The following is an 11,483-nucleotide window of genomic DNA, read 5'->3' as shown; positions in this document are numbered from 1 at the left end:
ATTTTAGCATCACTAGATTCAATAATTTAATTCTGACAACATGCTGTGTTGTTGCTGTCTGGCTGGTTGGATGAAAAAGGCAGTTATGAGAAATGAATCATCTGGCCAAGATGATACCAGGAAGCAGTGTCAAAACATCATGAAGAATTATGTCACAAGAAATTTTACATTTTGATCTTTAGAAGCATTAAATAATACATGTTTTAAGGGAAAATAAACCAACTTGAGGCAGAGTGACTTAATAAGTGGTATACTGAATAATGCAGAAGCTCTGCAGCACAGAAAAAAAAAGAAAATAAACGCCTGAATGGTGGCAGTGATTAAAGGTCAAGGTTATGAGCCACATGACTCTGGTTTTGTTTCATGCACTTGTGTAACTACAGGAATGTGCACGTACACAACCACTGTGCACTTCAATTTCTTATGTAGTTTCACTGTTATGTTGTTTGAATAATCCATCCATCTATCCATTCATCTGTACCTGGACAAGATGTCAGTCCATCGCAGCGCTACATATCAATAAACCTCTGTATAAATCAGTATAATATACTGATCATTTACACTGAATAATGACTATTCTGTTACAAACAACTAACAAAAACGCTTATGAAAGAAGTCCTCAATCAAAAGCTCTAATAAATGTAAAAACAGTGTATAAAGTTGAGATACTTTTTGGTTTTCATAAACCGAGAAATGTCAAGTATATCCGCATCTTCCTGTTCAGCCATGTCTTGACATGTCCGTTTATATTGCACCTGGTTTCAGGAGTTTGAATGTGCTATTTCTATCCACTTCCCCTTCCCTTTCTGTGGGTTATTACTCTTTTGAGTTGGGTAGTCTTGCACAGCAATGTAAACCTATTTTGGACATAAATTACGCTTGAACCTCGGGGTGCCTTATCGCTGTTCTAGAAAGCATAAAGTGCCAAAACTGACCACTCATCCTGCACAATAACTAACTGATTGGCTTCGGTATTGTGAGCAGAGTCAACAAGACATGGTTTCCAATTTGCAGTTTTGGGTATTTTTCTTCATTCTTCACGTTGAGGAAATACTTGTTTCATGCATACTCTCAAAGATAAAGACAAACTGAACAGTTACAGTATGTGCTCATGGATATTTCAAAGTGGTGCACTCACAATGGAGTAGATAGCATGTACTGCATATTGGTCAAGTAACTGTCATGTCATGCAGCCTGATAAGCAACTTCACTACTTTTCAAGCTTTTGACTGGTACTGTATACAAGCGGAGCCAGTGCTGTGACGCTCTGGTGTAATATGCAACGCAGACTGGTCGGTTGTACACATACCCTTTTCCTAACCAATAGCTAACCATGCAGGTATTTCCCTATGCCTGTATACTACATTTTGACAAAATCAGTACGCACTTTTAGTACAGTATGCAACTTCAAAAATACGTCGGGTCTCATTCAGTAACATCTTTATGCTTCATCACTTAAATATAAGAAATAGAAATAAAAAGGGCAATGAAGCAAATGTGAGATTGGCAAATAAAAGTCTCACAAAGTTCATATAAAATAAATACATTTCATATTTTAGTCATTTCAAATGGTGATAATAGAATAAATTAATTGAACATTCTAAAATAGATTTTTTTAAATTGCATTACAAAAAAATTACTCTTGATTTTAAATAGCCTACTTTTTTTAAAGACTTTCTTCTTTAAGTTGTATGACACAACTGTGCAGGCGCAGGGAATATTAACTGAAAAACAAAAGCTATTTTGATATTAACCGATTCATCAGCTGAATTTGCTCAGCGGGGAAACAAACAATGCATTTTTAAGTTTTGATGTGGCTTTGCAGGACCAGATACTATGTATGTAATATTATGTAATACTCTGTTTTGTGGGTGATATGCATGCAGTTTCAGTTTCCCAGTGAATGAGTGAACAGGCTGCCAGTCCTCACCCTCCTTCCCATTGGTTGCAGCACGATGCTCAGTGTTTTCTCACTGTCCCTCCTGTTTTCTCAAACGCTCCTGAGCTGACGGAGCTTTGCGATGGAGCAGGAGAAGGGCACTTCACCTGTAGATATATTTCACATGAGCTTGTGTTTCTGTATCTCAAAAAATTATATCCAGCCGCGATTTTAATGTAGACGCCTTCCTCTCCTTATTCTTCCCGTTATTGTGTTTCTGCACGGTCGCTGGGAATAAGTTCATTGTATGAGTTTTTGCGGGCGAGCGTCGCCCCGTGCAGCGGTGTAACGACAGACTGCAGGCTGCGCTGCATGGAGGGATGTCGGCATGGCTTGCAGCAGGAGAACCAAAACTTTGGTGTCCACATGCGTGATCCTGAGCGGCATGACCAACATTGTTTGCCTGCTCTATGTCGGATGGGTTACTAACTACATCGCAAATATCTACATCAAGGTCCCGATGCCTTTACCGGAGAGAAACTTAGAAGATGACAAAAAAGGGGACACTGTCCGGATCATGGAGCGGCTGGATCGGCTGGAGAATGTGGTGAACCAGCACATTCAAGGTAAATCATACTGTCTAAAACTTACTGGTTTAAAAATAAGTAAATAAAAACTGCATTTCACAAAGACACCGTTTTTTTGCTCCGTGATGAGAAAGTTTCATTGTGTTACTGCCTTGTGGTGTTTGGTTTCAGCAGGAGCTGTCTGCTGTTTGCATGGTTTCCTATTTGAAGACTGACACAGTAAGAACTCCTGAGTGGGGGATCAGGTTATTTCCAGGCTCCATATAGGACAAAGCACAGATAAGAAAAAAAGAAGGTACATGTCCTCAAAAGGATTAGCAGAGTAAGACCGTAACCTTGGCAATTATAATGCATTGGCAGGAACTAAAAAAGTCATCTTAAATTGCTTAAATTATATTTAGATGCTATTCTGTTGTAAGATAGGGGTTGTCTCCTTTGATTAAAATGTGTACATGTAAGAAAAGGGGCTTTGTGATCATGATTTAAGCTAATCTGAGAACCCTGTAGTCTGATGTAATATAATATATTTCTTTTCTGAGTCAAAACCTTACAAATGGGTCTGCTCCGGTGGTGGAAAAGCCGTGCATCACTGTATCACAGCACACTTCACAGATTTGGAGCAGCAGTACATGTGATGATGCATGTGAGCAACGGAGAGATATTTTTTCTTTTTTTGTTCTCTCACTCTTCCATCTGTTACCTCATCTGAACAAACATGGTTGACTAATGAAGCTGTTACAAAGTAATTCTCTGTTTCCCTAAACACCTACGGATTACCGTTCATCCTTATACTTTCAGGAATGTCAGGAATCCTTGTGCTCAAATGCTGCCGTGCTGGTGCAGTTGCTTTACGCGTCGCCACACACAGTTTGCGTCTGTCCACTCTGTCTTTGAAAGAGCCTCTCTTGTCATCACAGACGTGTTTGAGTTTGGGGGAAGGTGGGAAACGACAGTCTGAGATTGTACACAGTTGGTGCAAAACAGAAACACAGAAAGAAATCTACTTATGCCTCTCTGAGCATCAAGGCTCTGTGCTAAGCCTGGGTAAACATTCCTCCTGAAGGCAGGTCTCTCTTTCAGCTTGGTACCCATAGGGTGGAGCTTTGTTCAGGTGCCCCCAGTGAATTAACTCTCAAGTAGGTTTCAGCTACTTCTATTACACCGAAAAAAGAAAACAAAGAAAAATAATCTATACGGTTTCATTTTCCCCTTTGAGAACATTCATCTAAAACCAAACTTTTTGAAATAGATTGTATATTAGCATAGGGTTTACTGTATACTACTCATTAAAAAAGGTTTTTAAGTCAGCTTGACAAAGAAAAACTGTGAAACAGTGAAACAACTTGCCATGTTCAGTTAAAAAATGCCTCATAGGCTGACACTTTATACCTCTGAGGGTACTGCAGTTGGGAAAAGCAATAGTCCCTGGAAACAAGAATATGTTTTTGCGCTTTGATTTTGTGTGGTTTAAACAAACCACATATATCGTATTAATAACTTATCTTTAGGCTCTAGATTTTTTATCTCCCCAGTTTTCCAACCCGGGTTTTCCCATCCTTTATTTTGGTGCTGGATCCTTACACAGCATCAACCACACACAAGTTTAAACCAAACAAAAGAAAAAGTGCTTTTCCCCTCAAATGTGAAACAGTTCCTTTAAAAGCTGATTCTTGTAAACCAGGACATTTGGTGTGAAGTTAGTTTTAAAAAGGTCATGCATATCAAACATCCCAACCTCTTCAGCTCTTATTTCCTCACGTGATCTTGCACAGTCAGCCGCTATGACGGTTGACTTCTTTCGGTGTTTGTATGCACTGCTGCTTGTAAACCAGTTTCCAGGACCCTGACACTGCGTGTTCACAGAGAGACCACATTAATTGGAGCAGTAACTCTCCATGCCTGTTAATCATAGAGCTTTTTTGTTGCCTTACAAACTGTTACAAGACGATGAAGGGTGCAAACAATTCCCCAATAACAGGGATGGGCATTTCAAACAGAAATATTATAATAATTTACCAGGAATTATTCAACACCCTCCGCACTTGTTTACTTTGATCTCACATTGTTTAGTGGTGCAGTGTTGTAACTGATATAACTCAAAAAAGTGTCACTATAACAAGGAACTGTTGCACACATCAGACCTTAGCTACACAATTTTCAACAAAGAGGTATTCAAAACAAACTGGTTGTTCAGTTTCATCTGATTAACATGTGTCCATTCCTTCCACATCCCTGGACCTGCTTCAGATAAGATCAATACATCTTCTTCAAATACATACTTTTGATCCCAGTCTCTAAGTGGATGGAAGCATCGTCATTTATTTAGTAAACAGCTCTAAAAATCTATTTTCTTGCATAACATAACGTGAAATAAAGCAAGAAATTGTAGATTATGACAATTACATGTAGATTATTTGGTTCAGTGGTGTGACTCAAACTTTACTCTATCCATACAAAATGCACTTAGTTTAAAATCACTCAATCACAATCAAGGTGCATGTCACAGAGCGTTGCTGCATACGGGACTGGAAGGTTGACTGCGAATGTAGTCACTGCAGAAAGTAAAAGAGAGACATTTCTGGTTTCAGCTCCTCAATCAGAGGTGAAACAGAAATATTCAGCTGGAAAGGTGATAATTATTATGTTGCTTGTTACCTGGACAAAGCCACATGGCAACAGGATGTTTGCCAGCTGAGCTCCCTCTTGTTTTAGGTACAGTCAGAAGAGGAGACTTTATAGAAGAGCTGGACTGAGCATGTTCCCGCATGTCCACCATGAGGGCTGTTTGGTAATCTTCTTGTTCAACTGAATGCTCTAATGCGCCATTACCATGCTGTTGTACACGGTTGTTAGAGCGCAGGTATTTTATATCAGAATTCCACCTATAGTCTTTGCAGTCTTGAGTCAGTTTTGTAATGGTTATGAGACAGCAGTACAAATGACCATGGTCTTATGTCACCGTTCTGTCTTCTGTGCTGAAACTCTTCCTCCCTTAATGTGCTGCCACGTTACATTATTAATGGAGATGTCGGCAGGGCATTTTAGAGGAGAGAGGCTGTAAAGATCAAGCGGAGCGCAGCGGCTCAGAGGATGAACTTAGACACAGACACATGCCGTTTTAACATGTCGTCCTTTCTCTGTGTCCGCTCTGCAGGAACTGAGGACCATCGTGGTCTTGGAAGTCTGTTTGGCCTTTTAAGATTCTAACTCATAATACTCTTCCAACACAGGATTATTGCCAACTTGAGTACAATTAGTTTAACTTGATGGCTTGAACAAATTACTACATCAAAAACAACTGTTATGAAGAAAAAAATAAAAGTGCAACCTTCAGGTAAATGCTGGTTGTGTGAACAGCATATCGCAAGTCCCAGCTTTATTAAGCTTTATTCCTACTGTGGCTATACAGACATACAGCATGACTTTACTGCAGTTTCATTGTTCCTGTTGGTTGCAAACAGAAGAAGGTATAGTTCCCCGGGGAGCATCTTATTTCACCCTCATTAGAGCTGCTTGGTTTGGCATCAACTTGTATGACAATCACTGTAGAGAGACGCTGACAGTTTGATTGTTAGGTTTGCAATTTTTCAGATAGTTCATGTAATTTGTGACATTGTAAGTAATACAAATGTCCTTAAATCATCTGAACAAATCTTGATATCTTTTTTTTCTTTGAAAGAAAAATCTGAAAGTCTTTCCACTTTAATTTAAAAAGAAACTCTTAACTAATCATTTTTAAGTTATGAGAATTTTAATTAGATTTGAGTCAAACCCCCGATTAACATTTTTTTTTTATGGATGTCTTGTTCATTTGACCTCTGAGGACAAGTCTGTACTATGTATACTATACACTGTTTTGTCCAATATAACGACCGTGTAGCTGGAGCCAGAAAGTCATTACTTCATTGCTGATCTAGCTACAAATAAGTGTGACAGTTCTCTTGATGGCTTCAGGCAAATCCCCCATTAAGTCAATTGAGAATCTCAACAAATCTGTGTTTCCACTGATGCTCAGAGGACAGCTATATTTGTATATTTATCCGGTAGGATTTTTCCAGAGTGATAATGAGTGCAGAGGAGGGAGCATGTTGGTCCATGTGAACATGTGCAGGTGTTTGAGTGCGTGTTTGTGCAGGCTATGGTATGCGGCTAGGCCTACCAGCCGCAGGCCTATGTGAGGAGGGAAGAGAAAAAAGAAGCCAAAAGACTTTCAGACAGTTTTAGAGGACAGCAACTCCCTTTCTCAAGGAATAAGGATTGAAGTTTTGACTAGCAGGACATTATGCTTGAATGGAAGTACTTAAAATTCCAAACAAGTTTACAAGACATAATCAGCTAGTAGGCTACAGACTGAAACATCAGCATTACTGCAGATAACTGTTTACTTTTTGCTGTGATTGGTCTGTTGCAATTTAATTCATGCATCTTCTTTTAAAAATGATTTCCATTTGGGAACTCGTTACCTCAGCAGGTAGGAGATTGGTTCAACAAGCTTAGCAAATTCTGCTACCGCCATGGAGTGAAATGCAGCATGTTTCCATCTTACTTATGCAACCTGATGACAAATTTATATGTGTAGTCAGTGTGCACTCCATTCATTATGCCATTACCCCCTTTTTAGCGCCAGTGTAGCAGAGAGAGTGCTACGGGGGCCCGACCGGCAGGACAGAGAGGACACGGGGTTTTAGTGCAAAACCTCTTTTTATTCAGCAACTTCCCACACCCACACACGTGCACAAGCACCTTCTCCCACAGCCCCCTTGCTGCTGTGCAGCCATGCCTTATGAAGGCAGGTAGGGTGGAGAGGTTGATGGGACACACCTGTGACCCATCACCTGAGTGGCTGCTGCTCCTCCACCCTGCCACACATCCCCATCGCCAAACGCAGGCCAGGGTCCATCCGGCCGAGCCAACTCCTCCCCCCCGTCCCCCTCGGAGCGGGAGAGGAACCCCGGAACCGCCGTCTGCACCTCCGGGCCTTCCCGGTTCGGCCGGCTTGCCAAGACCGGTCGGGAGGTCGCCCTCGGCGTCAGGCTGGCCCCCAGGACCGGTCGGGAGGCTGTCCCAGGGTGGCCTCGGGCCAGACGGCCCCGTGGCCGGGGTGCGTCCAGGACCACCCCCTCCCCGACGCAGCACTGCTCCGGCCGCTGGTCCGTCGCCGTCTCCGCGAAGAACCTCAGGCGTGGCGCCGGGGTGGGTCGCGCTGCGGGTCCCGCCGTCGCTGGCGCCGCCTCAGGAGCCGTCGCCTGGTGGCCTGCAGCCTCTGCCTCCCGGCCTGCCGGCTGCGGCGCCACCAGCGCTTCAATTGCCGCGAGCTGCTGCTCCCCCTGGCCCTGGAGCAGGGCTGCCAGGTCCGCCAGGGCATGGGCCAGCGCTTCCAGGGCCCGCTCCGTGCCTCCCTACTCCATCCTGCCGGGCCCCACGTTGGGCGCCAGTGTAGCAGGGCGAGTGCTACGGGGGCCCGACCGACAGGACAGAGAGGACACGGGGTTTTAGTGCAAAACCTCTTTTTATTCAGCAACTTCCAAACACCCACACACGTGCACAAGCACCTTCTCCCACAGCCCCCTTGCTGCTGTGCAGCCATGCCTTATGAAGGCAGGCAGGGTGGAGAGGTTGATGGGACACACCTGTGACCCATCACCTGAGTGGCTGCTGCTCCTCCACCCTGCCACAACCATTTCCAACGTATTTCTAGAAAATGATAGGACCCTGGGAGTTATTTCAGGCAGGCAATCTCTGCAGTGCGTGCACCTGCTTATTCACCCCTCTGAATGGCTCATTCCAATTGCTCAATTTGTTCTTTGACCTATTTAAGGAGGAAGATGTATGCATTCTTAGATGCCTTCGGATGTCTCAACCGACAAACTCGCTGTCAATCCCACCTCGAGGCTGAAAGCCAAAGCCAAATATGTGTTACAATAAACCTCCTTTAAGGTGTTTACAATTAAGTAAAAGTTTGTATTATCCTTTTAAGGTAACTTTATTTTGTATCTTGTTAAAGCAGAACAAAGGAGTTTTGAAGATGCTAAAATATTGGTTCTCACTTGAAGTTGTATTTGCTTACTTTTACAAAGCGTTGTCGGCTGCAGGGATCTTCTGTCCCTGCTTTTAGCAAAAAACAGCCAAAGTAACTGCGTTTCTGTCTCAGTGGGACAGGTGCACATCATTCTTTCTAGCACTATGCATCAGAAATGAGGAAATAAGCCCACAGAGTTACAGTGGGCCTCTTTGCAGAATCGACAGACTCAAGAAAGAAGTTATGGAAGCAAAAATGAGAGTAAACTAGCAAAAGATTTTAAAAAAGTAGATATTTTTTCTTGTATCATATCAGGTAAAGTTTTATAAAGCAAAACATTTATTTATACAACACATTTATATACAGAGCACAGACCTTTGTCTGGCAGTCGACGTAGTCAATGGCTGGCCAGTTTCACTTCTACGTCAGTCATCATACAAAACCTAGCGATGCTCAGTGTGTGCTAACCTAGCGCAGTGGTCATTTCTGATTTTGCTACTGAAAACATTTGAAATAGGATATTATGCTGCAAATGTTTGTCGGCAACTCCGCAGCTCGGATGAATAATCTGGAGACGGTGGCTAAATGTGATTGGCATAAGGTGAGTATGTTCCACCCAGCTTCCCAGGCCTGTTTGCTCCACCCATTTGCAACATGGCACCAAACAGTACCAGGAGAAAGACATATAGCATAATATTCCATAAATCTAGGCAAAGTTTTAAGAAAAGTCATCATGTTTGTTAGTAAATCTACCAGTACATTTTTACTGACTAGAATTCTTAAAACTAAAATAGTCTCAAATAGTCTTCAATTTTCTTGAAACAAGTTATTTTCTCACTATAAATTACTTTTTGTGACTGATTCACACATGTTAGAGCGCACTCTGGGTTGGCCTCATCTAGTGTACTCCAGTTTTTTTGCATTATTTTCCAGTTTCGTTTGGTTCTTGTTCACAAGTGTTGCACCAGAAACCTGAAGCAGACGCAGTCAGTCCTGGCTTTGGTCTATATTAGTGGAGCGTCATGTCTCCATGACAAACAGCCTGATGTGAAGTAATAAAAGCATACCGACACAACATTTTGACTGAGAGTTAGACATTTTTCCTGTATGCAGTATGCAATGTTTGTACTATTTTACAAACTATGCTCAGAAGCCTAACTTCATTTACAAATGATACAGTTTAAATCAATAACTTTATCATTTGTAAATGAAGCCTGACTGCAGCTGAAGGCTATTTCTTTGTGGATTTTAGGTGTAACCTTTTAAAAAACCATGGCCTTGTCTGAAACCATCACTTCATTCTTGCGTCATCCACTAGTCCTCCATCCATTTTGTCAGCACTGTTCATCGCACCACTGCTACCGCACGGATATAACATAACTAATCACTGCTGGCATATGTATATAGACTATTTTAACATATGAGAAAAAAAAAAGACACAGGTCTTGTCTGTTATATGGTAATCTTTCCATTCATCTGCATTTTCACTCCACAGCTCATAAATACATTTTTCATATAAAACCAGTTTAAAAAACAATTATTTATAACAGTTATATAGCTACTTTTTTATTTTTACTCTCACAATAATTCAAATAATATTTGAATAAAACAAGATGAATTACGATCAAAGATCATAATCGAGACATGCTGCTGCTGTATTAATAAGGCGCGGTCAACCTACAGTAGATAAATGATTACAGTAACGCTATGTTTACAACAGAAATACACTTGCATAAACTATGTTTCCCTTGATTCCCTGAGTTCCTTCACAAACCACAATGCTCCATCCATCTGTCTATGGAAGCCTTTTAAGCTAAAACACGCAGCATCTTCTTGTAGTTGGGTGGAATCAGAGTCCTGGAACTTTCACACCACAAACGGAGCGCACCAGAGAGCCGTAGCAAGACCACTTCATCCAAGCGAGCTCGGTGTGGCTCCTTGCTTCGCCCAAGAGTGCACTCTCTGTGCCCAGCCTTCTAGTCATGTCCAGAGGGTCTTTGGGTCGACCTGAAAGATGTCAGTGTTAAAGTACCCTAAGATAAGATGCTGTGTTTCTTCAATACATAGAAGACTTCTCAGTGTAGCATAGCTCAAAGACTGCCACGTGCAATTAATATGAAAATGTCTCATAATAGCAGTTTCAGTTATTTAGTGAATTTTGGGTCATCCTTTTTTTTTTACGATTTAATTTTATATAACCAGAGCCCACTGTTGTATTTTCCCACTCCAATTTTTTTTGTCATAGTTTTTGTCCAGTTGATCTTATTTGTGTTGGAAACTGTACAACCACCAGGACTTCTGTCATTCACTTTAGCCATAAACACATTTTTACCACTGAGCTGGAAAGACCTGAGATTTTCTGTGACATTTATTTGGTTTTATAAGATGCATAAAATGCTGAAAATTCAGCATCAGTGAATTTTCACAATGGACATAATTTATTGTGTCAAATAAAATTGCATTCTTGAAACAAATACGTTTCCAAGCACATTGCTGCTTCAGTTAATTAATCGGATCCCTTATGTAGGGTGACAAAAAACAGACAGAAGAGTGATTTTAGTGGGAATTAAACTGAGTGGCTAATTAGTCTAAATGAGGACCAGGTGACGCAGGGGATGATCGGGACAGCGGGACCAGCGGAAGATTTCTACTGGATAGAAACAAAATGCAAAATGGCAGGACAGGTTTTGACCAGAGGGAAAGCATACACAGAAAATTATCCAAATAGTTAAGTTGTTTTGAATATCAAGGAATACCAAAAATCCAAACTATGGGTAATACGTTCCAGTTTATATATTGTTCTTTTATTTCTGTAATATGATTTTAATTTAGCTCCAAGCAATAATATTGAGAACTGTTGAGATATATTTTTGAATGTGTGAGAGGAAGAGGACTCCGGTTTATAGAGGGGAAACAGCTGTACAGCAACAGTAACTCACAGAATGTCAATTATACTCATCATGTTAGTTTTGACTGTCAAGTTGCACCAAACACCACC

General features: G+C 41.4%; 1 protein-coding gene across 1 annotated transcript in view; it reads left to right on the top strand.

The window, feature by feature from the left end:
• The first annotated feature begins 2,233 nt into the window (after positions 1 to 2,233).
• The window catches only part of galnt18b (UDP-N-acetyl-alpha-D-galactosamine:polypeptide N-acetylgalactosaminyltransferase 18b), a 118,345-nt gene continuing 109,095 nt past the window's right edge, over positions 2,234 to 11,483 (top strand). The window contains exon 1 of the mRNA XM_061743074.1: positions 2,234 to 2,505. Coding sequence (XP_061599058.1) covers positions 2,268 to 2,505 — 238 coding nt within the window. The 5' untranslated portion in view covers positions 2,234 to 2,267. The remainder of the gene's footprint in view (positions 2,506 to 11,483) is intronic.

This window comes from Cololabis saira, chromosome 2, assembly GCF_033807715.1.
Source record: "Cololabis saira isolate AMF1-May2022 chromosome 2, fColSai1.1, whole genome shotgun sequence".
Classification (NCBI taxonomy): domain Eukaryota; kingdom Metazoa; phylum Chordata; class Actinopteri; order Beloniformes; family Belonidae; genus Cololabis; species Cololabis saira.
The sequence above is the reverse complement of the archived record's forward strand: the minus strand, read 5'-3'. Positions and strand labels throughout refer to the sequence as shown.